Genomic DNA, 27,208 nt, shown 5'->3' on the forward strand with positions numbered 1-27,208 from the left:
GATTTGTGGAGTACTTTCAGCTTGCTGACAAACCTGCACAGATGAAGAAGCTTTTACTGGATTTCACAGGAATAAGGCATTTGTGTTTTTTTGAGGAAGCAATGCAGCAGGGACACCCAGCCCTTGGAGGAAAGCCCTGCCAGCTGCTGATAGCCAGAGCTCTGCCCTGCTCAGCGTTAAGCTGCTGCTGTCAGCATCTGTGAGCAGTATCATGCAAACCCAACCAAGGCTGGGGGACTTGCTGCTCTAGATCCTGTAACAGACAGCTGCCATCTGCTGTAGATCCTGTAGCAGACAGCTGCCATATGCATTTTGTGTGCCCTTAATTGTAGGAAGTTAGAGAGAAGGAAATGTGTCAGCTTTACTGGTGCAGGGTCCTACCTTCATTTTACCACTTTCCATTGGGTACAAGGCAGAGAATGTGGTCATCATCATATGAATTCAACATGGAGAGGCAAAAATCTACTGTGGGCTGCTTCTTTTTGAAAGACACTCCAGAATGTAGAGTCTGAGGGATTGCTTCTCAGCAGCTAGAAGCTCAGAGACTCTCAATGAAATTAGCAGGCAGCAGATCTGCAGTGACAGTGGCATTTCCTTTCACAGTACGTGTCATTGCCATGCAGAACTGCTGTGGTGTTTATGTCTTAATGTACAAACAAGTTCCAAAAGCAATTAGGCAAAATAAAAGGAAAACAGGTATGGAACAGTGATCAGGATGTAACTTACCTTCCAGGGGGCTCATGAACTGCAGATTCCCTGTGTTTCTGTGGGTGACCAGACAGGACACCTCTGTATGCCATTTCTATCTGACAGCTTGTTTTATTCTGAAAATAACATTCATAACCAAAATTTAATTAAAACTTAACTACTGCTGTGACCAAAGTATTAACTTTGCTTCAAGGAGATCTGGGAGCACGGTTCAGAGAGTAGTGTAGCAGCATTTTGGGTGTGTGTGGAATTGCAGTGAGACTTCAAAAAATATGTACTAAGATTGTCAATTTTCTAAGCATGAAACTGCTGTAAAGACAGGAGTACTACCTGCAGCCTGTAAGTTTAGATTTTGGTTGACCATTTTGTGTACCACAGCTTTAATTAGATTACTTCATGAGAACTTCACATTCTTCTAAAAACATTTTGATCATGTATGTTCTATAGAGGCATTTGCTTTTTCTCTTTTACCACAGCCTTAGCTATTGAAAGGACAAGGGGCAATGGTTTCAAAGTAAAAGAAGCATGTAAGAATGAAATGTTTCACTATGAAGGTGTTGTGAACCTGGCACAGCTTGACCAGAGAAGCTGTGGCTGCCCCATCCCTAGAAGTGTTCAAAGCCAGGTTGGATGGGGTCAGAGCAAGGAAGGTGTCCCTGCCTATAGCAGAGGGGTTGGATTGGATGATCTTCAGAAGTCCTCTCCAACTCAAACCATTCTGTGAGTCTATGAAAATTACTAGTGAAAGTGAGTGGGAAGGCAGCACCACAGATCTAAAAGGTTTTTCAGTTTTTGAGGTTGCAATAGGACACAGGATTTGCATAGCAGTGGTTTATATCTCTTGATTTCAGGTGAAAGTCATCTTGCCAATGCTTGGAGATCAGGAGGGAAAGTATCGAGGGAAACCAAACTTTTAAAGTAATTTAATGACTAAAAAATAAAACTAAAAAAGGGGAATGCCGAAAAAATAAAAAATGAGACAAAGTTTTAAAGTACACAGCCCCTGGAGCAAAGCTCAAGGGCATGGGAATGAGTCAAGCAAGTTGTGTGGGCCCACAAGTCTAGTAAAGCTTGTATTTATTAGTACTTATGTATGGAAAATGAAGAGTTACTTTGGACAGCAAATACAGCAAAATAGTCTGTTTGTTTTGTTTGCAATCTCTTATCAAATTAAATTGTATAATTGTTACTATGAAGTCTGTTTTGTGACTGTTTATCACTTTTTGTTTTCCCCTGCAAAGAAGAAAATTGCCAATGCAGTGTAAAGTGAGGCCTGCTGTGGTGATAACATTTTGCAGTTCATGCCCTGGCAGTGTCCACTTTCCTTGGGTGTAGTAATGGGATCCCACCCCGTCTTTTTCTGGGAAAACACAAAAAGGAAGGAGTGCTGATACTTGTGCTTGTTTGTTCACACCCACTCTGATAAAACAGTTCAAAGGGAAATGTTTAGATGATGAAAGGCATTGCCTAGAAATCTAAAACTTCTCAAAAATGTTACAGAGTAAAGATGATAGGTTATTAAATCTAAAAATGTTCAGAAATTAGGTAATGTGTCAGAATATCATTGTGGTGGATTTCATTTCCGTATCTCTATCTTTATGCCAATCTAACATAAGAATTAAGGGCTTATGTAGTCAGTTCAGAGAGAAGACAGACCCAGGAATAATATTGCAGATCCTCTTCATGTTTCTTGGCTCCTGTTGGCAGAAAATTTTAAAGAGAGACTGAAAGCCTCAAAGTTAAAAATTTGATTTGATGTGTTGTCCCTCTGAAAGGAATACAGATTAACAAAGAGTCATTTTCTTTCTTCATTTTGAATTTTATGGCATAAAATTAAATCTTACATTTTTTTAAAGGGCTTTCCAGTATCCTGGACTTCTACTGTTGGGGAAAAAACCCTATGTTCTTCATAAGAATCTCTATTAGAAACTGTACAATTTTTTTATTTTAATTACTGGTGTGTACCCTTATTTTCAACATTTATCTTATTTACCTATTGTATTTGAGAATATTCTTGCATGTTTATGGTACTTTTCAAACATCAAATGACAAATGAGAGAGCACAGTTTTGCAGAATGTTTTAAATACACTTGGAGCGATTTTCTAAAAAAATCTTGGGCCCAAAATTACTTACCATATGATGCCAATTTTCACAAAGATATAGAAAAGTCAGGTCAAAAGGAAGATATGCAAAGTCAAGTGATTTTGCCAGTGTCACACCAGCATTTTGTGACAAAGGAAGAAACAAAGCACAAATGTTTGGGATCTGTTAGGTCTGTGGAACTTTCTGTGAATAATGTTTAATTACTGTGGTATGAGTGTATTTATCAATTATTATCTGAAAGGTTAATAAAAGAAATATTTTTTTAAGGTACAAGTTTTCAACCTTTAAAATTTGAATTAAGCATTCAAAGACAAGCTCAAATAATAGTAAATAATAGTATAGCACTTCTCTGCTGCTTCTTGCTTGTTTCCTTTTAATAGCTTGTGAGAGGAAGGTAGGTAAACCAGAGGGTCATCACAACTCACTTTTAGGAACATTGTAATCTGTTTTCAAGGGCTGAATTAGAGAACAAACCCATTAAAAATCAAAGTAACGAGCACCCAAATGCTTGTTGTTGATAGGGGTTGAGGGCATACAGATTTATTAGTGGAAGAGCTGTGAAGCAAATACATTAAAGTGGTGTTAACTATAGACTTTAACCTTATCACTTGTGTAGCTTTTGACTTGTGCACCTTGGTTCACTCATGGTTTGTTCTGCTTCCTCTCCCACAGGGCCACAGGCTCTCGATGTGCAGCAAGATCTGCTACGCCATAGGAGGGGCCCCAAACCAAGTGGCAGGGAGTGCTGCTTCCTTCTTCCTGCAGATCTACCTGCTAGACATAGCCCATGTAAGTAGCACAAGAAACATTTTCAGACTGTAAACTTCACTCTGATATTGTCAGCCATGTCCCTGGAATGATAAAAGAGGAATTAGTTAATAAATATTTTAAATTGTCTCATTGTCATTGCCTCTAGCTGTCCAGCATCCTGGAAACTGCATAAACTTGTCCAGAATTAATTTTTTTCCCTCTAGTTTTCTTTCTGTCTTGAGATGTCTGTTGTTCATTTTTAGTTTGGGATCATTATTAGAACTTTGGGTGCTGTAGGGCTCACACACTTGCAGACACAAGGAAAATCAGTTCTCAAAATTCAGTGTCAGGAGTCAAAGAGTGTAAGATAGGAGACATATGAAAACATTAACAGTGCGATGCTGAAGTTTTGTTCAATTGGTTTAGGTTAAAAATCACTCCAGTTGCAACCAGTAGCCACCACAGTCTTAAGCTGTGCCACAGGAAATATAGGTTGGGTATTAGGAAAAAGGTTTTTATGGAAAGAGTGATAAAGTTCTGGAATGGTCTGCCTGGGGAGGTGTCGGAGGTCTTTAAACCATCCCTGGATGTGTTAAAAAAAGACTGGATGTGGCACTTGGGGCTATGGTTTAGTTGAGGTGTTAGGGCTGGGTTGGACTCTATGATCTTAAAGGTCTCTTCCAACCCAGTGATTCTGTGATCATTTCACGCAATTTTTATTTTGTTTGTCTAAGGTAATTTTGTGGCAAATAAAGCTGAGTTATCCTTCCTGAAGGTTCTTTGCTTCCAGTTGCTCTCTGGTGCAGAAGCAGACCTGGTGAAACAAAGCATTAGGAGTCATCCCATTCATCTGACTTTCAGCTGCTCCAGCTAGATTTCAGAACTCAGCAGAGACACAAAGAAAATCAATCCATAAGCAATTTTTACTGTTCTGTATTTTCTTGTATGCATGCATGGTAACTAGGACAAGGTACTAGGATAGAAAAAAGGATTTTAGGGAGCTGAGGTCAAATTGCAAGGACTGTGTGAACAGCTGTGAAACTACACGTGGGACTTCAGCACTGATGACTGTTCCTATTGGCTGGAAAAACCAGGATGTTCTGGGTCAGATATCATTACCCATTTGCTGTCTAAAGACATGACATTGTTATTGGAGGTGTCCAGAAGTTTGGTTTTATGGTTTTCCTGTAAAAGTCTGGTATTAAAAGCTGACTTGCAACTTGATAAAATTTTCAACACAGTAAGGTGTGCTGTACAGCTGAGATCATCTTGAGTGCATTGTTTTGATCAAAGATGTAGATGTAGAAGATGTAGATGTAGAAAAGGAGCCAGTTTTGGACAGCAGTGCCCAAGATGTCGAGTGGATGGTGTGGAATCTGAGGAGCTGGAGGTGGAAAAGGAGCTTGGGGGTACAGCAGGGAGTTGGAACAGCTCTAACTAAAGCTGTTGCACACTGACATGAAGGATGGCAGTGCAAACCATTGGAGATGATGAAGCAGGAACTAAATTAGAAAGCTTCTAACACCATTTCCCCAGGGTGCTTAGAAGTATGGCAATTTCCCCATTCTTTGCTTGTCACAGAGACTGAAAATTCTGGAAGCAAGGGACTGATCCTTCCTGTGTTTGTGTGCAGTGTCCAGAAAGCTGGGATCCCATCCATGCATCTTTGGGCACTAGCTAAAAAAGTTACAACAAAATAATTATTTTATTAACAAGCTTCTACTGAAACCAAATAATTTTGCTTAATGTTGGTGGTGATATACTTACACTTTCATTAAGGGGCTTAATTATTTGTTCCCTGGTGGTTTAATTTGTTCTTTGAAGTAGTCCTGCAGGGACAGGATTTATTTCAAGGCCTGATAAATAGGTCTGAAATCCTGTGCTCTTTCCCATACATTTTCAGGGGAAAGAATGTAATTTTATAGTCACTGCCTGGATTTATTTCTTGCCCACTTAGAGAGCAGAATTGTTTTAGCTACTTGAGAGAATGTAAAAGTCACCAAGTGTAATCTTTTATGCATAATCTGGATCTTTTCTAAGAAAATTGTATTTTCTATTAATTTTCTGTAACTTCCAGTTTTTCAATTTGAATTCCTTGTTCCACCTAAGTTACCTGTGTAGACTACAGACATAAATGGAACTCCAAACCACATGGGATCCTTGAGACAAATTTCTAGAGGACACAAAAATTCTCTGATTAAAGGATCCTGGCCTTTATTCCTTTTGAGATGGGTGAATTTAGCATATTTTATCTTGTATTTTATTAACACTGAGAAGTTTCTGGCATTGATGCTGACAGACACTGTCTAGATGTAGGAGATAAGAAAATGCAGCCAAGGGATATATAAGCCCATATCAATGATGAAGTCAGGGTGACCATATAGATTCCACTCCTAACATGAAAGAGGTTTTGCTTTTTCCTCAAAGCTTTCTTTCACAAAATGTCCAAACAAAATACAAATCTGGAACTCACCTAATTTGTAGTTTTTTGTTCTTGTCCCCCTCATAACTGCAGTATTTTAACCCCTGTATCTTTCTGACTGCTATTTTGTGCTTCTTTTGGCTGCCCTGTCTCTTGAGGAGCAGTAGTGGCCTGTGGACAGTCCTGGTGCAGCCCCCACAGTGAGTTTGTCTCAGGGCTGGTGGGCTGCTTGCCACCCTTGGTGGCTGTGGGAGGGCACAGGCCAGCTAAGGTGGATCAGCAAGAAGGTGGGACACAGTCCTGTGCTCATCCCAGCTCCATCCCACCATGCAGCAGTGGAATGGAGAGCCACTATTGTTATCTGCTGGACACTGCCATTCCCAATCCTTCCCTGTTCACAGACTCTCTGGGGGGAGTGTGTGTCTTGGAGCTGGTGGTGACAGGAACATTGGCTGCCACTGCAATTTCACCTAATTTGGGTTGAAATGTAAAGGGTGTGATGTTGGAGGTCTGTAGCACCTGCCTTTTGTGCTGGTCATTCAGGACATTCAGAGATCACTGCTTCCTTCTTTCACCTCTGAGAGAACACCTACAGCAAATTCTGCAGGCCGGGCACCTGCACCAGCTGCATTCCTGGTGCTGCTGCCTGGGAGACAACATCCTTTGCAGGAAAGCAGGGGATACCTGCTCAAGCTTGGTGTTGCATCAGCTGTGTTTTCCAGGCCTTTGGAGCACTGATATGTTGAAGCACAGAGATGAAGGGACCTTGTCTGCTCTTGCTGTTTAAGCCACAGAGACTCTTTCAGCAGCTTCTCTCAATAATTGATGTGAGGAACATTCACATTTATATAGGTTTCAATGACTTTTTTTTTTAGGACTATAATTGCAGTGACGTGAACTGAACACGGGGAAGAGAACCCATCTTTTTTAACCATTGTGTGATGGGAATTCCTAAGCTGTGTACAGATAAAAAATAACTGCCTTGCCTAGGATAAACTGCATTTCTATATAGGCACTAACGTATGGTCCACTTGGGTTAATTTCAGAGGTTTTCCTACTTGGCCATTTTGTTCTTTTGTAATCCATTAACATTTTTTAAGTAATATGTGACGGACACGTGCTGGCAACTTTGATTTGAGCAGATGTGCCTTACGCAATTCACTTGTCACTGCTCAGTCCCAGGTGGATAAAGTCTGTTGTGCAACAACCTCTTCCTCAGCCCCATGCCACCAGTTGGCAGCCTTGTGATCTCAGGAGAGGAAAAAACATTGCTGCCTGTAAACAACCCCCTCTACCATTTTTTAAAATCAGGTCAAGATAACGATATGGGGAGATGGAGATGTGTGGGGGGAAAGCAAGAGGGTAATTACAGAAGGACTCTGTCAGATTGTATGACTAAAACAAGGACTTTGCTATTTGACTGCTTCATTTTCCTCATCCCAAAGACATTCTGGATGTTTCCTTCCTTGCATTTTTCCCTTCTGATCCTTTAATTCACAACACCAATCTCAATGTCTCATTTGTTTGCTATGGGTAACCAATAGGAATTTCTATGATAGCAGCAGACGTGTTTTGTAAATGATCATTATTCTTTAAAACACTGAGGTGTTTTTTTCTGGAAAGTTGCTTTATGCTGTTTCATTGTATTGTGAAACAATGGCTCTTGTTTACTGTATTCTGTCTACTTTCAGATTACTCCATTTCATGCCTCTTTGGTGCTGTTCATTGGCAAAGCCTCAGGTGCAGTTACCGATCCTGTTGCTGGCTTTTTTATTAGCAAAAGTAGATGGACAAAAATTGGCCGGCTCATGCCTTGGTAAGTATAAATGCGTACATATATTTACATATATATGTGAATATTGAGTGTTGTGATCATATAGCCACCCCACTGAATTAGTCTCAGGAATTGTTTTCATTCCACATATATAAAATAAAAATTAAAAATTGCCATGTCATCTTTAGCTTGTTCACACATGAAAACACAGAAGAGATTTTTTATCACTGGAGATGCAAACAATTAAGCCAAGAGACTATTTTTAGCAAAACTGGAAGCTGAGGTCTAAAACTTTCTTAAATCTGTGGTTGAATTTTCATCTTTGTCTAGATTTGTTTTGTTTGACTTCACTCTTTCAGAAAGTTGGAACTTATTTCTACTTATGTCCTAGAGCGCCTTCACATCTCACAATCAGCCTTCCAGGAGCTCCTGCCCAGGCCTTTCAGTTCAGGGAAGGATGCATGCACAGCTGTAGAACAGATGTGTGCATGGGTGTGGAATAGATGTGACACCATGGCACCAAAGGGCCCAGCAGCCAGCACTGCCATGGCACTGTGGGAGTGGCACTCATCAGAGTCCTGCTTCTCTTACATCTCATAGTCAGAAAAGTTCATTAAAAAACCACCATGACTCTTACAATGAGTCATGTAAGACTCTCATGAGTCACAAGATGCTGCAAGGTTTTGGATTTTTGTGAAGGAAGTGTGTGATGTTTCGCTGTGACATCTTACCTGCGTGCATGTGCTGTCCATGTGCTCCAAGGAGAGGTTGGAGCAATGAATGTTGGCCATATAGGAATGAGATTGACAAGTGTGAAGCAAGTAAAATTGGAAAAGATTGAGCCGTGCTAGAGGAACTCACCTGTGCCACAGGGCATGTGTTTGTTGGTTTTTAGTATTTTGGAAGCCAAGGGGAGATTGATGACCTTGTGAAATAGGGAGTCTTTAATCATTTTATCTCATACATTATATGGATATATTTTAAATTAATTTCAAAATTTTAATTGATATAACCCACAAACTTGATTTACAACAAAAATCTAAGACTAAATGTGTCCTGAGCAAGGAAGTTGAAATTTCAGGGAAAATGAACACAGTTTTTAGCTGGTTCTTTTGCTGTTATGCAGTTTTATGGCTACAGAAACTTGTCCATGAGCAGCTTATATCTGACAAAATAGAGAAGGCAAGTACTCGTTGGAAAAATGCTGAGATCAGCTGCTCTTGGCCCAGTAAACAGGGTCTTCAGGTTGAAGTTAAGCTTTTTGTCAAGACTCATGGGAAAAGAGGAGTTTACTGCTGTTTCTCTTTTCAAGATTTGGTTGGAGGCCAGGTAAGTGGTGTGGTTTTTAATGACCACTGAATTAACCAAGTAAAAAATCTACCCAAAAGGAAAACAATGGAATTTTTGTACAAACGCCACTAGAATTCTGATGCTTTTATCCCTTTTTCCCTTTTTTTAAAGTTCTCTGAAAATACAGCGAGTGCATGTGTTTATTGTTAGTGTTACATTGATGTTAGAATGATTCCTGTCCTAGTACCAGCATGGACTTATCAGCCCTTTTTATTGTAAATCAGCTCCAGCACATCTTGCACTTCTTACAGGAAAAGTGTTTATCTAACCCCACCTTTCATCAAACAGCTGCTTTCTTTACAGGAGGATTTTGTCTGGATTTTTTTGGTAACACTAATATTTTCATGGAAATTCTGTTCCTAGACTTTGAGAGTCAGGCCATTTTTTTTTGTACAAAACAAAAAATGTGTCTTCCCTTAGCTTAAAAATACTTCAGTATTTTGATTTTTTTCTGACTTCTTAACAATCTAGAATGAAGCAATGGATTTTTTTCAGTCAGAAAAGCTTGCCAGCAAAGCAAGAACCTTAGTAAGGGAGGTGAATGTTTAGCTATTGCTTAATACTGTCCTCAATATAACACAAAGTCATCAATCACTTATTTAATGGCTTTAAAAGGCAGAAGCAGACACTGACTTGAAATACTGGTCTAACATTTTGTCAAAAGAGATAATAGCTGACAATCAGATATTCAGCAACTCCAGCAAGGCTTTGAAAACTCCCTGGCATTAGAGAAGAAAGGAGAATGTGGGAAAGGGGAGAACAATACCAAGAGGGTTGTTGCCAAAAAGTTGCATGAAAAAGTGACTGTGAAGATATTTAGTGTGATGACTGCCTGGACACCATCTGGAAGAGCTCATGCTTTTGGAGAGGAAGTAGATTCCCTGAGATGTGTTAGGAGTTTACCCTTGTTTATGTTTTCCATTGCTGTGGGTGAACTGTGGGCTGGGGACTAGAGGGGCAGAGAATACCAGAACCTGGCACTTTCCTGGTATATGTTCAGCTCCCAGTGATGCTGTCCATCCCAAAGAGCAGTGTGGGAAAGCCATTGTTTTACTAAACTATTTACCCACATTACTCTTTTGTATTCCAGGTTTTCAGTTCACGACTGCAAAATAATCAGCTGACCCCCAATGTCAGTAGTGCTGTTGTGAAGGGATTAATCTGTTTTCTCTTTTATGTGTTTGGAAATTTTTTGTCAGGATCTTGGTCATCTAAATACATTGTTCAGTGCCTGATTTACAAGAACACAGGACAGGCCTAATGCTGCAGCTCAGACCTTTAGGAAATAACAGCATCTGACCAGTTCTGTATCATGGAGTTTGACAAATGCTATTTGCCTGAAATAGGTTTTAGACTAATTGCTTGTTAATGGCAATGTCTGGAGTATAAGTTTCTGTGGTTCTTTTTTTTAAGCCACCTTCCTCTCTGAAGATGATCCTTTTGTGTTTGAAGTGATTAGGAGTTAAATGGAGGAAATTATAATCTACCCAACTAGACACAGTGTAGGAGCTTTCACAACGGGTTGTCCATTGTCTCTTTTGCTTTTTTGAGTGTTTTTAAGTGTATCAACATATTTACACTTGCTTGAAGTAGCAGTGAAGAGACTAAGTTCAGGGAGAAACCAAAGACACTAAAATTAGAAGGGGAAATCTCATTAATAAGTAAACTCATGTAAAAATTTCTGTAGTATGCAAAGACATGATGAGAGATCTTAGTTTTTAGTGATTCTTTCTAATAAATGTGTAATCTGAGAGATGTGCCAAGGAATGGTAATATAGGTGTGCTGTTACAGTGCATGTGAAAGGAAATTATGTCTCTTCTGAGTTGGATATTAATTAAAGTGTAGCTCTTTTCTTTCAGACTCACTGGGGTTTTTTCCTCTTTATGAAAGTATTAATCTGTGTATTTATATATTTTATATTAATATTAATATTTTATATTAATCTGTGTATTTAATGCACACTAAATTTTGATATTTAAAAGCATACATTACTGCAGTTAGAAAAACTGCACATAAATTGTGTTATATTGATTATTAGCAGGAAAATTTAATGTGCTTTGCTATCATTATTTTAAGATTGTTGATGTGTGTTAATTTTCTTCTCAGGGTGCTGGCATGTACACCCTTCACAATAATCTCCTATTTTTTAATGTGGTACCTGCCTCCGTTTGTCTCAGGAAGAGTTGCTTGGTACCTGACTTTCCACTGCCTTTTCCAAGCACTGACCACAGTAAGTAGATTACAGGTCATGATGTTCTCAGCAGGGACTTGCTTGTTGCCTGTCTATATTAGAGCATTCATATTTGGTAAACTTGTTTTCACATTTTACTTCAAGTTCTAGTGAGTTTAAGGGACAGGCAGATGCCCTTTTATCAAACTCTTGATGGTTTCTGCCAATGCTTTTTCTGGTAAATGAACTGCTAATTCATCCAGGTTACCTCCAGTGCCCTCAACTCATTCTTGTATAGACGTTCAGATTCCTAATTCCAGTTGGACATCCAACTTCTCATAACTTCTCAGGAGCAGATTAGGAATTCTGTATTCCTATGTTAAGCTTGAATATTTCCCTAAGTCCTTTATTTTCCCAGTAGAAAGATGGTCCAGAAGGCATCCATAATTGTTTTATATAATTTCTTTCCTCTTTCTTTTGAAAGAAAAACACAGGGTTTTCCTGGCCGTTTTGAAAATGTACACACGTACCATTTTTGATGGAGGTGAACAGAAAATCCTTTTGTACAAACATTGTGGGATGCAGAGTGCAAGACTTATTTTGGCTACAGATTTCTGGAGTGGTGGGAACACCACAGAGAACTTGGTTATTCAAGCAGGTTCACGTCCCAGTTCCACTTTGCAATGGTCTTAACTTATGCTTAAATTAAGGAGTATGTGGTACAGTGGTGCTGAAAGAGTAGTTTTCACTATTATCTCCTGGATTTACATAATTTGACAGATGTTTGAAATATTTTGGGTATTTGTATAGTCTTCTGGCTTGAATAAAGTGGAAAAATGTATTTCTTCTTTATGGCTTGACTTCCTGTTAGTTAGCTCAAGCTAGGAGCACGATAGTGTCCTAGTGCAAAGAAAGCAAAGTTCTTTTGAGTCTCTCAGTGAAGGATGTTTTCCCAAGGAAACTGAAGGAGCACAACATCAAGGTAAACTCTCTGGGTATTTTATTATTTATTATTTGTATTCTGAGAGATACTGTTTTCCTTTTATATGCTTTTCAAACCAGAAAGAAAAGGCAAGTCTTTGTGCTAAAAAATTGGTTGAGGGTTCTTCATGTTCTGAATGAATGTTCTAAATTATTTCCAAGGTCCCATTAAACCATTTTCTTGGATATCAAAGGAATACTGCAGTTTTACTCTGACATTTCCTATGTTCTTTCTTTCCATAGTTATTCCAAGTACCATACTCTGCCCTCACCATGTTTCTCAGCACGGACCAGAAGGATAGAGATTCTGCAACAGCATATAGTGAGTGTGATCTGGGCTCTCTCTTGGGGATTGGGCTGAGTTTTATTGAAAATACTTCTTAATCTATAGGAAGTTCTAGTGATTTGTGTCCCTAAACTGGACTTCTATAAGAACGTTTTAATATGTGATGAAAACTAATTTGTCTTCAAAGGAATTGCATTTTTCTAGTTAAATAGGGGATGTTAATATTTAATTGTTTCAAATTGTCTGATCAGCTATAAACTCTTTTTGGTTTATTGCTAGCCAGAGGAAACAATAAAAAAATCACTCCTAACCAAGTCAGGGTAAGGAATAATGATTTCATTTCAAGGTGATTTGTAGGGAAAAAACCAAGAAACATTCAATTAAAGAAAGTACGACAGTAATTTGAGGAGTTTGTTATTTAGGTTTTGTTTGGGGTTTGTTGTTTCGTTCTGTCACCTTCTTTTTTTTAGTTCATATTTCCTTAGATTTATGTGTTTTATGTTATAAATTCAGATGCCAAACCTGTTTTCTCAGAAAAAAAATTTGAGAACTCATAGAACCAAGACACCTAACCTCACAAAAAAGGAAAGTAATTTTGTGTGCATGTTCACATCAACTGAAATATCTTTTTTCATTTCATCTGTGTTTTTTAAATTAATTCTGGCATACACCAAGTAGTTTAAAGGCAGATCTTGTTGTAATACAGCTAGCACTCTAAGTGTATTAGTTAAAAGAATGAGGCTTTCCAGACCATATCTCTGGCTCTTCAACAACCAAAACCAGACAAACTTTTAGCTTTGAAGCAAATCAATCAGACAAAAAAAAAGTGCAGTGAAAATATTTTCAAGATATCCTATATAGATCACAAATTGAATGCAAGAACAGTTTCCTCCCCTCCTACTCTCTTCAGCTCTATTCTCGTGCCTTCTTTACTGTGTAACTGCATTAAGCAAGATAAAGAGAAAAAAGTCAAATATTACATGTAAGATTTCTCTATGTCTTAACTTGTCCTTAAAGTGTTGCTTTAGAATATCTTTTAGTTTTTTTTGTTGCATTTGTTTTCTCTTCCTGTCAAGATTCCTTTTCTCTTCCATTAGTCCTTCTAACCCTCGACATCTTTGATTATGTTGAAACCCACAGAGGCACAGTGAAATAGTGAGAAGAACTGAAAATGTAATGTCAAAAATTCTAGATATGGTATCCCCTGAGCAACCCAATCCCTCTTCAGAGATATGGAACTGTTGTAATTTGCATTACCATCAACTATATCTTTAAGAAAAAGTCTGGACTGGCAGTCACAGGACAGGACTAAACAGCAGGAGATTCCAGTTGTGTTATATTCTTTGGCACTAACTGTATTCTGAGTCATCTGGCCTAAATTCTAACTAAATCTACGTACCTAGTGTTTTCTATTGTCTGGTTTTATGTCTTCAGAGGCTCTGATCCAAATAAATGTGCTTTCTGATCTGCTAGTCCCATGCAGGGCTTCACAGGCATGTGAAACTTGTACTCATAAAAGCTGTCGAACTCTGTGGCTGAGAGGTGTCACACATTTATGGTGTCATTTATTGTTCAGAAAGGGTTTAACATTTGAGTGTACAGCTGTTCTCCTAAACCAAATTAAAGTGGTGGAATGAACCATAGTTTTGACTTTTCAAATGTTGGTATTTTTGTGCATGTTGATATAATATTTGTTTGGAGCAAAGGGTTCTTGTAATGGTTATGATTATGTGAGAACCTTTTTCTTTACCTTTTCCTTTTTTGGTAAGTGTTTTACTTAAACACCTCTGCCTCTCTTTGGGCTTCATAGAGAATTCTTCCTGTTGACAGACTGTCTTGGATACAGTCAGTTGTTCAGGCATTGCTTCAACTGTAAAAGAAAAACAGCTGTGTCACATGAAGTGTGTGCTTAAAAATAAGGTTGGGATCAGAGGATCCATTACCCTCTGCTGGAGACAAGCAGAACTGCTTATTATAAATTTTATTCTGCTGCTGCTATTGATGCAAGGTAGAAATACTGGATTCCAAAGTTGCTTTAACATAACTCCTACTTATATTCTGGTCAAAATATAACCTACTTCAGGATACAATCTGCTGGCAGATCAGCTTTCTTGGCTGATGTGGAAAGTAATACATCATAAATTCTGGGCACATAAGAACTTTGAAGGATACCTGTTCCTCAGCTCTTGCTACTACTTAGAAAATAGTTTCACAGTGGTTGTATTTCTGGTGCCTGTAATGATGCTTCTGGGTTTTATTCCATACAAGTTCTTGATAAAATGCAGATGTAGAGCCCTAGACAAAGGTTATGAATGTGTAGGTGGTGTTTGAATGAAAGGTGTGATTTGAGTGCATTGCCTTTGTACTGAGTTTGGAAGCTCTGCAACGCCCAACTGAGACCAGTTTGTGTCCAAACACTTCAGACCAGGCTGGAGTTCGATTTCCACCATCTGCCAGGATTTTTGTGTGCATGGACTGAATTGCAACATTGCTGGTAAGATTGGATGTGAAGCTTGGGGAAGGGGCTTTTTTTACTTCCCATTGGTTTAAATTAATGTTGCATGGCGCCTCCGATTTTCCACTCAAAAGCATTTTCAGTTTGGGAACAAAGTAGCAATGGTTTAAAAGGTCCAGGTCTCCTAGGGAGCCTCTCTTCCCTTTTCCTTACTGGATCTTGCATAGCTACAGACAGCCTGCATTGCTGCAGTGTCTGAACCCCTCACAATCTGTGTGCATTGCTCCTCCCTTTAGATGGTGAAGTATTTTTATTCCTTTACAGGGACACACAAAAAGTCACGTGTCTGAGGTCACTGAAGGCTGTTATAGATCAGGGGACTTGAATAAACATGAACTTAGGAGCTTTTGAAACAGCTGTCACATCCCAGAGGGAGCATGATAACCACCAGGACACAACCTGCTCTGGAAGCATCCCTTCAGAATCCTCCATGGTGCTTCTCAGAAAAGAACATATGACCCTGGGAGCCACTGAAAGAGGAAAAATAGAAAAAAAACCCTGAAGTTTGGGTCAATGAGAAGTGCATTCCCTCACAAATGGGAAGACTTTTCCCCCATCTTTAATCAGTTCATGCATTCAGCCCTAATGTATCTTTATGCAAAATGCGTAAACAGTCTCTGGAGCTAGGACAGGAATTCAGTTTATCTCCTGGCCATGGGGATGCTGGATATGGCCATATTGCAGGGAAACAGGCACAGCAGGCTTGAAATCCCTCAGGCTGAGGAGGGTCTAGAAACTAAATTTCCTACAATTTGCCTTAACACAGCTGCAACACCTGGTTAGGTTGTTGATCGATTTCACAAGATGATAACCATGGTTAGATTTTTGCTTTCCTAAGTGAAGGCTTTGGTTGGTTTGATTTAGATGATCCCTTTTTCTGGTGAGAATTAGTGATCTGAATTGTTCTCTGAGGTTGAGGTAGATAGTTCTGCCTGACTCTGGCCTTAGGCAATTAAGAACAGCACCCGCTGTTTCCAAGAGCTTTGTAGCTGTACTATTTCCATAAACCTGAGGCAAGTATCACTTTATTTTACAGTTGGAGGACTCCAAGGTCTGATTAGATAAGTGTTTCACAAGTTGCTGCCAAGTTTGAGATGAACAGTCTGATATCATGACTCCAAGTCCTACTTTGGAAAAAATGGCATTTAAAAAGTAGTTCCACTCTGGTCCTCAAGATGAAAGATCTCCATGTTATCCCCTTGTGGCTCCTAATCTCAGCATTCACATTTCTCATGCAGCTTGTATAGAAAAAGCTCTTTCATGGATGTTTCTTCTCAAACCTGATGAGAAAATAAATTACAAAACTCTCTGCCTTTGAAATGTTCTATTACTGACCTTTCAGTTCTTCTGTTCTTGGCATTGCTCATTCCTGTGAGAGGAAATGATTTGATAACACTTCCCTTCAGTAAGACAGATGAGCAAGATTCCCAACCTCAGTGCACATTTGTGCTTCCATTCTCTAGGAATGACCATGGAAGTGCTTGGGACCTTGATTGGAGCTTCACTTCAGGGGCAGATTGTGGCCAGTGCTCATGTCTCTCCCCACTGCACTGTGAATCCCTCAGTAAACACCACTGACTCCTGGCATGACACTCCCAGCATTCCAGACCCCTCAGATCCTCTGTCTCATCAAGTAAGTGTCTGTGAACACACTAAAATATCCTATGGAGAAGGGTGGGGATGCTTCTCTAATACCAGATCATATCCAGCAGGATGAGTGTGAACATGACTCCCTTAAATCAATGATGCTGGAGCTCAGGCAATGACCTTGTTGCAGACAATGTTTTCCATCTTTGCTGTCCTTGCAACCCCTCCTCAGTGTGACACCAGAATTTCTTTGAGGAGCCTTGCAGGAGGTGCCAAACCCATAAAGCAGCTGGGAGGGACATGGCCACCCTTCCTTTTCACTAGGGGCTGATTTACAGTTTATAGAAGCTTAGTAAGAACAGCACATTTTACCCTGCCAGAAACACTCCATCCAGTTCTGGGGACCCCAGCACAAGAAAGACTTGGATCTATTAGAGCAGAGCCAGAGGAGGGTCACAAAAATGGTCAGAAGGTTGAAGGACTTCTCCAGTGAATACAGGCTGAGAGAGTTGGATTTGTTCAGCCCAGAGGAGAGAAAATTCCAGGGAGAACTTATTGCAGCCTTTCAGTACAAAAAGGGAATTTTTAAGAAAGATGGAAGAAACTTAAGTCCCACCCAACCCAAAGCGTTCTATGATTCCATGAAAAAAGGGTGGCTACAGCAGGATCTTTCAGTTCAGCAACACTGATTTCTAGAGGAGTTACCACTGGAGATCTCCTGAACAGATTAATGGCAATTTTGTGAAGAAAACCAAGTCCTATTTGCAATCTGTACTTTCGTGAAGGTACAAAGCACTGTTGAAAGTAAATGATTGGTAACACCCCATTAGTGGGGGCAGATCTCAGTGGTTAACATGTGGAATGAACCTAAGGATCCATGCTTATTTATTTAATTTTCCATGACAGGTTTTTCCTGTAATTTTGCACAAATAATTTATTCTCCTCATACTTGAGTTTTATATTTTTTGAGAAACAAAGAAGGCTTTGTAGCTGGGAGGAAAACCTAAAACCTGATCCAAACCTCAGTGAACACAATTTGATAGTCTTCCATTGTTTGCAGTGGTCTTGAAACAGGCCCTGAATTAAAGAATTACATGATGCAGTGGGTTTTTTTTTCCTATGTCACTTGTGAAATCAGCAGATTGTTGGTTCCAATTTACCAATTGCTGGATTCATCCTTTCTTTTTATACTTTCATCTGTTGCTATATCAGTGCATTTACTAACCAGTATATAAAACACCCCGTGAAGAAGGTTCCTTGACCTGAATCTAATCTCAAATGCTTGATGCAAATGAGGAAGTGCATATCTGGCTCTTCCTAATGCAGTGGAGTAGCTCCTATTATCATGCTTCAGCAGCAGTAAAAGCACAGGCTAAGGTATGTTTTTATCTATGTTTTGGATTTGCATAGTCTGGCATCAGCACTGGTGGTCCAGGAAGGGGTCAAAGTCTTGCCTCCCCCCATTCCCAGACCCCCTTCTTTGCCTCTGTGCCACCTGATCCTTCTTTTTTTGGCACAGGCCTCTCATAGAGCTGATCTGGCAACAGTCTGAGGGCAGCTGGGCTGCTTCTCTAGGTGGCCATGCCATTCTTTGGTTGAATAATGTGTCTTTGGACATGCTTGTTTAGTAACTTGTAGAGTGTGTTTTAATGAGACACAGAAATTCATCCTGCCTTCCTTTTTAGCTTCTGGGACAACGGTTTGATGTAGAGCACTACTGTGTTTATTACACCTCTGTGAATTGTCAAGACAAGTAGTTTGAAAAGTCATGGAGCAAGCTGAATTTCACTGCACCACGGATTCCCTGTCTCAATCTTCTTCAGACTAAAATCCCCAATTTCTATTTTGAAACCTCTGAAATAGCTTTCAAGGGGAAAAAATACACAATCTTGATTTATTTCCTTTCTGCTTAACCATATGTGCTTTCCTGTCCTTTTTGAGGTAGGAGGGAGATGGAGAAAGAAACTTCACAATGGCTTGAATGTCAAGTAGTTTTCTAATTTGAAAAACTAGCAAAAATCCATAGCCTAAAGTAGCCAGAGTTTATAGGTAGAGGCAAGATCTTTCATTAAACTAGATACTAAAACTGGGAAATTATAGGAAAGTTTTTAGACACAAACATTTTTCAGATCCTGAAGCTGCAGTGTGACTGGAAACCTGCCCTTTGTTCACACCACACAGCAGAACATGCACCTAATTAATTGCAAATAAAGAAGAGATCTTGATGGATCTTAATTTTGGTTGTATGGCTGATGGATATTAAGTTACGAGTTGAGGCAAGACTAGATTAATTGAAGAATCTCCATCAGGAAATATTTAGATGAGCACAAATATTGACTTTCTTTTAGTGCCTATCAGGAGTATGACCCTGACTCTTTTTGTCACAAGGATTAATTCTTAGCTACTCAAGAGCACACCTAGTTTTAAAAAGCACTTAGTGAACAATTGGCATTATTTTGCTCCTTACTGAAAAAAAGGAAATGGAAGAAATGGTAATTTTTAAGCTCTCCTGAAATTGTTACTATAAGCTTATAAATGGATCTTTATTACTGGAAACCAAATATGGGTATTGATAAAGTTATGGATGGGCTAACAAGTTTTGTTCAGGGTTAGAGAATCTTATCTGGCCGACCATGAATATCCTCGATAGTTTAAGCTCATTTAATGATGGCCTATGAAACACAACATTTAATTCAAATGTTTCAAGCAAACTAACAAATACATGAAAATGATAAAGGAGTCCTGTTACCAACCCTTTTTTTAATCCCCTTCTCTCCTTTATTTTAGGCCAAAATATGTTTGCTTAAGTGAATTCAGATATCTCCACTACTGCACTCTGTATTCTGTGCAAGCCATAACCAACAATGTGAAAGTACTCTGTGACTTAATTTATAGCTCTGATATAAAAAAACTCAAACCTTTATTCCATATAAAGCATAGTCCTGCATTCCTGTTGTCATTATAGTGCAAGGGTTCCACATTGCCAGAGTTTCATACCTCCTTGATGTTTCTTGTAGGCAGCTCCTCCAGGCACTGACTCTTCCTCCTCCTCACAGCAGCCAACTGACTCCAGTTCCCCTCAGCCAACCAATCCACTCTTTTATAACACTCTTCTGATTGGCTACAGCTGTGGCCTGTTAACATCAGGCCTGCTCCTAATCTTTAGTAATCAACCCAGCTGCAACGCTTTAGGGGATATGATTACATTCTATACCACCTTCATTTACCCATACTATATCCCCCTACACATTCCTTTATCTCACCATGTTATTTTCTGTATAAACATCTTAATAAAAGCTGTTTTCTTGAAAATTTTATATTCTTACATGGTTCATCTGAATGCATTTGCACCTATACTAAGTGTCTTTATATTTTGAACTACATTCTTGTAATTGCATTTTTTTTTGCCAACTTCTTCTTAGACTTATAATAATTTCATCTACAATATATAACCAATAATTTGGAATTCTGTTTTCATATCAAGTAATAATTGTTTTATAAAGCTCTATTAGCTGTCTTTGATAACACAGTATAAGGTAAATTATTACATCATACTAAAGCAAAATATTTTTTAAAGCTTTAATTCAAAGTCAGTGTAATCAAAGTTAGAAACAGTAAATGTGATCTGGTGGTGTGGGAGGTATCCCTGGAGGCTTTGCCCCCCTGGCTAAAAGGAAGCAAAGATTTCTGAATTTGCTTGGATATGTCACTAAATAACTGGGAAAACCAGCATGCAAGGTACCATACTCTCAAAACATTGGCATGTAAGTATGATTTCTAAAATTCATTATTATCATCATGTGTCATTATTATCATTATGTGTAAATGCAGAAACTGTAGTAACTATGTTTACCTCAGTACTGAGAACTCTCCCATGCACCATGAAATTCCAGATTGCAGTTTGTGTAGCCAGATCAACTGGACTTACTGAAAATTAGAATGTCTCTGTGGATGATGCATGGTTTTGATTAGGTGACTGTGTATGTCTGTGGTTAGTCTCAACATAAGCAAATTTTTAAAACATTCAGGTTGCCAACACAGTAACCTTTTTGTTCACTGCTTCTTATTTTTTTTTCTTCAAGAAATATATATTTATATGCCCTGAATTTATCCTAAGGCAGGTGTGGTTTATAAATGAACTGCAGAAGTGAACATTTTTCAGAGAGGGAGCAGATGCATTTGGCTGTATGTAGATGGGTATTTCTTCACTTGCAGGTGGCTTACCAAAAACGGACTGAAATTTTCATAATGACTTTTCATTCTCCTGTCAAAATTTCAAATGTCTTTTTTTTTCCTTTTGAAAGGCCAAAGTTTACATGATTGCAGCAGGGGTCATAGCAGGTGTGTATCTCCTTGGAATTGTCGTTCTTTTTCTTGGAGTAAAGGAAAGGGATGGTAAGTTATATTTAAATATGCCTCAATGTAATAATAGTTAGTTCACATTCCTTTATTGAAAAGGTTTTTTATTTTATGTATTCTGTTTCTCTTAGATCCTTATGCCTTAAATTCAGACAGAGCAATTCCTTTTTGTAAGGGGCTTGCACTCACCATGAAGCATGGTCCATATGTGAAGCTTACAGCTTCATTTCTTCTCATCTCGACAGCAGTTCAGGTAACTTCAGACCCTCTCAGTCTGTCTGCTGGCCTCATTCCACTCCCAGCATGGGAGAGTCTGAAATGCAAATAACCTTTGGCTGGTGACTGGAGGGGTGATCTGGGGGGTGTTGCCTTCCCCTGTAAATCAGTAGGGAACCAGAATCCTCTTCTGGTGCCTGGGGTCCTGTGTGGCTGGAGATTGTTCTTACAAAGGAGGAGCAAAGCCAAAGTCATGACCATTTAAAGACTTTTTTTCCCTTTCTGTTCTTTTTTTTTTTTTTTCATAAAAGGTGAAGAACTAGTCCTAGTGACCCAGTCTGGGTCATTCTGTGTTATCCATGCACAGTCTCCTGTGGTTTCAGTTGCTTAGAGAATGCTTTTTCTCTTCTGTCTGTTCCTCTCTCTGTGTGCCCTGTTTAAACTGTTGCCCCTCTCCTTTGTGGAGGTGACTGCTCTCAGATAGTGGCTGAACTGGGTCCTGTGGAGTCTTTTGTGGTGGAAGGCATTAGGTCAGAGTAAGAAGACATTCAGAGGCAGGAGGTCTCACCTGTGTCAGAGTTAGGTAGAGCTCATTTTGAAATGAGGACCTGCAATTGGATGTGGCTCTCATGAAAAGATGTGGTGCATCCTCCCAGAGAGAGGAGCTGTAGAAAAGCCACTCAATAAGAAACCCTCACTCCCCATAAGTACAGCAGGCTTTTTAAGCCTGACTTTTAGCACATGTTCAATTCAGTAAATATATATTATTTTACTCTGAACTTGTACATAACAGTTGAAGTTTGCTTTATTTTGAAAAGCAAATAATTATTACATTTTTACCAAGAGACTCTTAATCACGTGAACCATTGATCAAGGCAATAGCAGGACAGAAGGCAAGAAAATGACATGTGAGAGAGCAGTGCTGTGCTCACCAGCAGTCTTGGTGAATTATTAAGTTCCTTGGAAGGACTGCTTAAAAGTTTGTTTGCCAAAGAAGCACTGAACTTTTTTGTTGGCCTGGATTTGGGCACAGCATCTGCTAGTCCTTGCTGGAATACCCAAGGGTGAGAAACAATAACAGAAGTTATTTCTGCTCATGTCTGGGATCTGCAGGTACTGTGAGCAACTGCAGAGACAGGGAGGAGATGAAAGATGAAAGGTCCCTTATTGTCCACGTCCTTCCAGCATCCACTCAGCCAGCAGGGATATAGAGCACATCTGGTTGCTGGCAGCCAGCTACTTGCTGACAGCACCCAGAGAGGAAGAGATCATTTGTCAGTCCATATCTCTCTGTTTTGCTGTTTGTGCAGACTGAAGGGAAGGTGTGAGGGGAGGCAGAAGCTGGAAGCTCTGTTACTCCAGTTGAGCCAGCATGAGCAACCCTTGCTGCTGTTACTTGAGGGAGGGGCACTGATTTTGTGAAATTTAGAGAGTGGATTACTGCTCAGCAAAAGGAATAGGCAGGTAAAGATGCATTGTCTGTAATTCCAGAGTGTGATATCCTGTGTCTAAAATTAGGGCAGCATAAACAGGGACACAGACTAAGGAAGGGGTTTGTGGCAACAGAGACAGGATACAACCTTTTGGATATCCTAATTTGTATACAGGTGATTGGCCACCTGTAATCTGCAAGCACACAAAGGAAGCAAGAATTGGTCGTGCTGCTGTGGCATGAATATTAAACCCTCCTCTGTCACTCTGCTTCTGCAGAATTTCTGGAGCTGGCCCTCTATCATATTCTGGTGTTCAGAATCCCCCTGAGTTCTGCAGAAGCATGGTGGTGGCAGTGGCTTCACCTGTCATATAACACAGTGCAGTTAGATCCTCCCATGTGATGAGGATTCAGATGTAGGGAGATATCTGACCCAAAGCTGCACTCCATAGCTGAGGGTGCATACAAAACCAGCTGCTTTACTACAGGAAGTTGGCAGGAGTGTTATTACAGCTGCAATGTTACTTGTTTTGGAGTCAGAGCTTCTGGAGAAAGATTTATGGCCTTGCTGGGGAAGAGAAAGGACAGTTTCTTGCAGTAGCCTGCAGCTGAGACAACACAAGGCAACTGGGACATGGGGAATAAAGCCTCGAGACAGAATCCTTTCATAGGGCCATTTCTGCTCTGGTCAATTTTATGCTCTGTTAGGTGTAGCTTACCTCTTGCTTGCCCCAGAATTACTGGCAAGTTATTCCAGTGATAATGGGACAATTAACGCTTCTTTAAATTGTTGCAAACAAGGGAAGAATGAGACTCCCAAACTCTACATTTAATAAATCATATTTATATATTTAACTAACATAGAGTTATAAATAAATATATTTAACTAACGTGGAGTTATAACTAACACTCCATGTTAGTTAAATATACTATATTTAACTAACATGGAGTGTGATGCAATTTTTGTCTTTTTAAAATTTTCCTTTGTCTTTTGGTGGTCACCAAATGTCTTAAATTCGACAGCTGGAGCAGGGAAACTTTGTCCTGTTCTGCACTCATGCTGCTGGCCTCCGCAATCACTTCCAGTATTTGGTGGTGACCATCTTGGTGAGTTGCACTTCTCTCCCAAATGTTACCAGGTTTTCACTGGGCTTTGGCACAAAATTACAGAAGGCAAGAAGAGTTTTGTGTCTCAGCAGAGCTGTTAGGAAGCTACACTATCTTTTGCATTGTCTGTTTGAAGTAAAGCTGGTGTTCCCTACTGCACTTCTAAAAAAATACTGGTTTGGAGCTTTTAATTCATTCCTTGTTGTTTTTACCTGTAAGCCACAGCTTCTATAAAAGGCAGAAGCTGCTTCTAGAAAGGAGGTTTGGAATTTTACCTCCTTTGTCCCTTTCCCCAGTCCTATGTGCTGAAAATTAAACAACCTCAATTTGCATATTCATACACACGACTCCTCTGGGCTAGGCAGCTTGCAAGGATAAATATTTAAAATACCCAGAAATACGAAGATTCCTCTCTAGAGCAATTGGCAGTGTGACAAAAAGATCCCTTTACAGAATCTTTTTTCTTAACATGCAGAGGTAGAATTCTGCTTGCTTAGGTGATACTTATCCTTTCCCACATTGTGAGACATATCTTTCCAAAACCATTAAAAACAAGATGTTGGAGAGGAAAAGAGGAGTGCTGGGTATCTTAAGGCTCTGCAAGTGATGGTCACCAAGAAGAGAGACAAGAGACAGTAGAGTTAAAGTAAAGACTGAAATATAACTAACAATTAGATGACATTTAAATAAAGGTCAAGTGTAAGGCTGCCATTAGTAGCAGTACTTCAGTGCATAGGTGAATGACATTGCTTGTGGTTGTTGCTGCTATGGGGGAGTATTTCAGTGTCTGAAACAATGTCAACTGCAAGCAACTATTTCTCTTACAGATTGCTCCTAAGAAGGGACACACAGTATGGAATGTACTCTTAAGTGTATCTTAGGAAAGGTTTATCTTGCACTTCAGCTTTATTCCTGTACCATGGGGTAGAGCTAAGTTCACTCATAATTTGTCAGGTTCAGGTAGTGTGGCAAAAGGCATTAGCACAAAGTGTGGCTGTTTGCAGTATGTTTGAACTTTAATGAATGAGCACAGCTTTGACTGCTGTGGTTTACATTAGAAAAGGAAATTTTAAAACACTATCTTCTGAGACTTGACTGTGGAATACCCTCTGCTGGATAGCTTAACAATGAATTTTAAAAAGTCAGTCAAAGGATGAGGAGAAACAAGAATCTGCATGTTCACCTTCCTTTCAGGCTTTTATGTACTAGACAAAAAGATGTCTGTGAGCTCTAGAGTTAAGAAGACAGTGGAAGTAAGCACAGTACAGATACGGGTTTTTGTCCCTTGTAGGTATCAGCAGTGGTGAGCGTTCCCTTCTGGCAGAAGTTTCTGCAGAGATTTGGCAAGAAGTGTGCAGCATGTGGGATTTCGGTAAGCAAATCCTCTGAGAAATAAAATTCTGCTTGTGCTCATTTCGTTTGACAATGAGCCACTTCAGGAGCTCTTTCAAGTGCTTATAACATCAATCTATGTGAAATTTGCTCCGTTCCAGAGTTTGTTTTAAATCACTGTACCAAATTTCAGACAGATTCCAAGTTTCCAAGGGAAACTTTAGAGAAATGGATTGATGCTGGAGGGAGGTCCCAGTTTATTTAAGAATCTGCACAAATTCTCGTCATTTGAAGCTCTCAGAACTGAGCTTCAATGAGGTTTTATAAATTCAGATCTGAGTTGCCTAGTGTTGACAAGTTACCTGTTGTGCAAGGCTTGTTTTGTCTTTGTTATATGGTGCTGAGGTGTCTGTAATTCAGTCTCACAGAAGGAAACAAAAGTCTGTTAGACACCCCCTCTAGGAGCATCCACATCCCTCTGAATAGGGAGGGACAGTTATTAGTGAAGTAAAGAAAAAGGTGACCTAGCTGAGGAAAGAAGCCTAGTTTAACTCTGACACAACTCTGCAAAGCCAGCTCAGTGAGCCTGCCCTTGTCACTGATGGATTATTTTAAGTCCCTTACTTAGTGCAGACAGCAGCAATTTTCTGTCATCATCCTTGGTGAGTTATTGTATAGGCCTGTTCCTCCCCATTTTCCCCCTGTTTACCTTCAATTACTTATGAAAGAGGAAAGAAAAATTGCCTTGTGCACAACAAAGCAGGAGGACTTGAAAAATCCAGACCAAAGCTATATGTCAAAATTGGAACAAAGCTGAAAAATTTAGGTCTGGTGACAGAGTTGAACAGTTATAATTTTTGGAATTAAAATCTGTGTTGTAATGACTTCCAGAGAATCAGAAGTAACTTTAAAACCCAAGTTCCAAATATGCTGAATTGTTATGTGTTTTGAAGTAGGCATCTGGAATTCGAGCCCCATCCTTATTTCTTTTTACCACTTTAGCAAAGAGAATTGCCAAAAGCAGTATTGGCCCATTGACTAGACCTGGGAATGCAGATTTCCTCCTTAGGAAATCTACTCCTCTGTCTACTTGGCCACAAAAAATGCTTTCTTCAACCAAGTTGGCTCTATAAATTTAGTTTTACGTGACTGGAAAGCCTGTCAGCACCTCTGTAAACATGGTTTAACTTAATTTTACAGTTGAGTTGCTTGACTGTTATGGTCTAAGTGGGGGATGGATTGAAAAAAAGCCACCTCTCTGTTTCACCTTGGAGACATTTCTCAGGGGACTCAGTGTGTGCTCAGTGATGGATTTTGTGTCTGACAATGCATCACAGGAGCTTCCTACCCTACCACCTTGTGTGATCTGTACAACTAATCTGTACTCTCCCACTATGAAATACAAGCACATCATTTAAGGTTCCTAAGTTTGTCATTGGGGAATGTTCTAATGGAAGGGGAGACAGGGAAGAAAACTTTTTTTTTTTTTTTTTTCTCTAAAACCTCACTCAGCCTTCAGGGTGAACATGTGATTGGAAATTCAGTTTCATGGGAAAAAAAGTCACAGTGCTCCAGACTAATATTTCCTGTTAAGGTGAATCTATGTTGAAGAGAGCCCTCAAAGAGTTTAGAAACTGGTAGATAAGCAACAAGAATCTTGGGTTTCTTCCACTGATATTTCTCCCTTCTTACCCATTCCCCCAAAAGAGATGACCAGCAAGTCTAGCTACTGATTAAGTATCTCAAGTTTCTAGAAGTTTAAAACCTAGAATTTCTGGAATTATCAGGAATTAGCCTGTTCCCAAGCAGGATCCTTGGGAGGATAGGAAGAATGCTATCAACCAGGTTGGTGCACAAGCTGGAAATTATTCTCTTCTGTTTATTTCCTTCAGCTTCCACGTGCTGTGTTCATTTAGGTGTCTGCTCTGCCCTCACGGGGCAAACACTGAACTTACACTCAGTGAGTCTCAGCTGGTGACAGGAGGTGAAGTTGTCAGGAGAAATTTTAACAAGTGTGGCACCTTCTTGGGTCATAGTTTTGGCAACGTGTCTAAAAGCAAAGACGGCTCTCTCCCACAACTCTAGCTTCCATCCTAGCCAATAATATCTTTTGG

The 27,208-nt window shown here is 39.5% G+C and overlaps 1 protein-coding gene across 6 annotated transcripts in view; it reads left to right on the plus strand.

The window, feature by feature from the left end:
• The window catches only part of MFSD2B (MFSD2 lysolipid transporter B, sphingolipid), a 38,985-nt gene that overhangs the window by 1,960 nt on the left and 9,817 nt on the right, over window positions 1-27,208 (plus strand). For 3 of the 6 annotated variants that reach the window (XM_054629178.2, XM_054629174.2, XM_077175131.1), the window contains exons 2-10: window positions 3,485-3,601; window positions 7,676-7,800; window positions 11,216-11,339; window positions 12,504-12,582; window positions 16,525-16,694; window positions 20,953-21,043; window positions 21,139-21,260; window positions 23,679-23,762; window positions 25,054-25,134. In XM_054629178.2, the coding sequence (XP_054485153.1) occupies window positions 3,485-3,601; window positions 7,676-7,800; window positions 11,216-11,339; window positions 12,504-12,582; window positions 16,525-16,694; window positions 20,953-21,043; window positions 21,139-21,260; window positions 23,679-23,762; window positions 25,054-25,134 (993 nt within the window). The remainder of the gene's footprint in view (window positions 1-3,484; window positions 3,602-7,675; window positions 7,801-11,215; window positions 11,340-12,503; window positions 12,583-16,524; window positions 16,695-20,952; window positions 21,044-21,138; window positions 21,261-23,678; window positions 23,763-25,053; window positions 25,135-27,208) is intronic. The other 3 variants (XM_054629175.2, XM_054629176.2, XM_054629177.2) reach the window with 3 other exon arrangements.

The sequence above is a fragment of the Agelaius phoeniceus genome, chromosome 3 (assembly GCF_051311805.1).
Source record: "Agelaius phoeniceus isolate bAgePho1 chromosome 3, bAgePho1.hap1, whole genome shotgun sequence".
NCBI classification, from domain to species: domain Eukaryota; kingdom Metazoa; phylum Chordata; class Aves; order Passeriformes; family Icteridae; genus Agelaius; species Agelaius phoeniceus.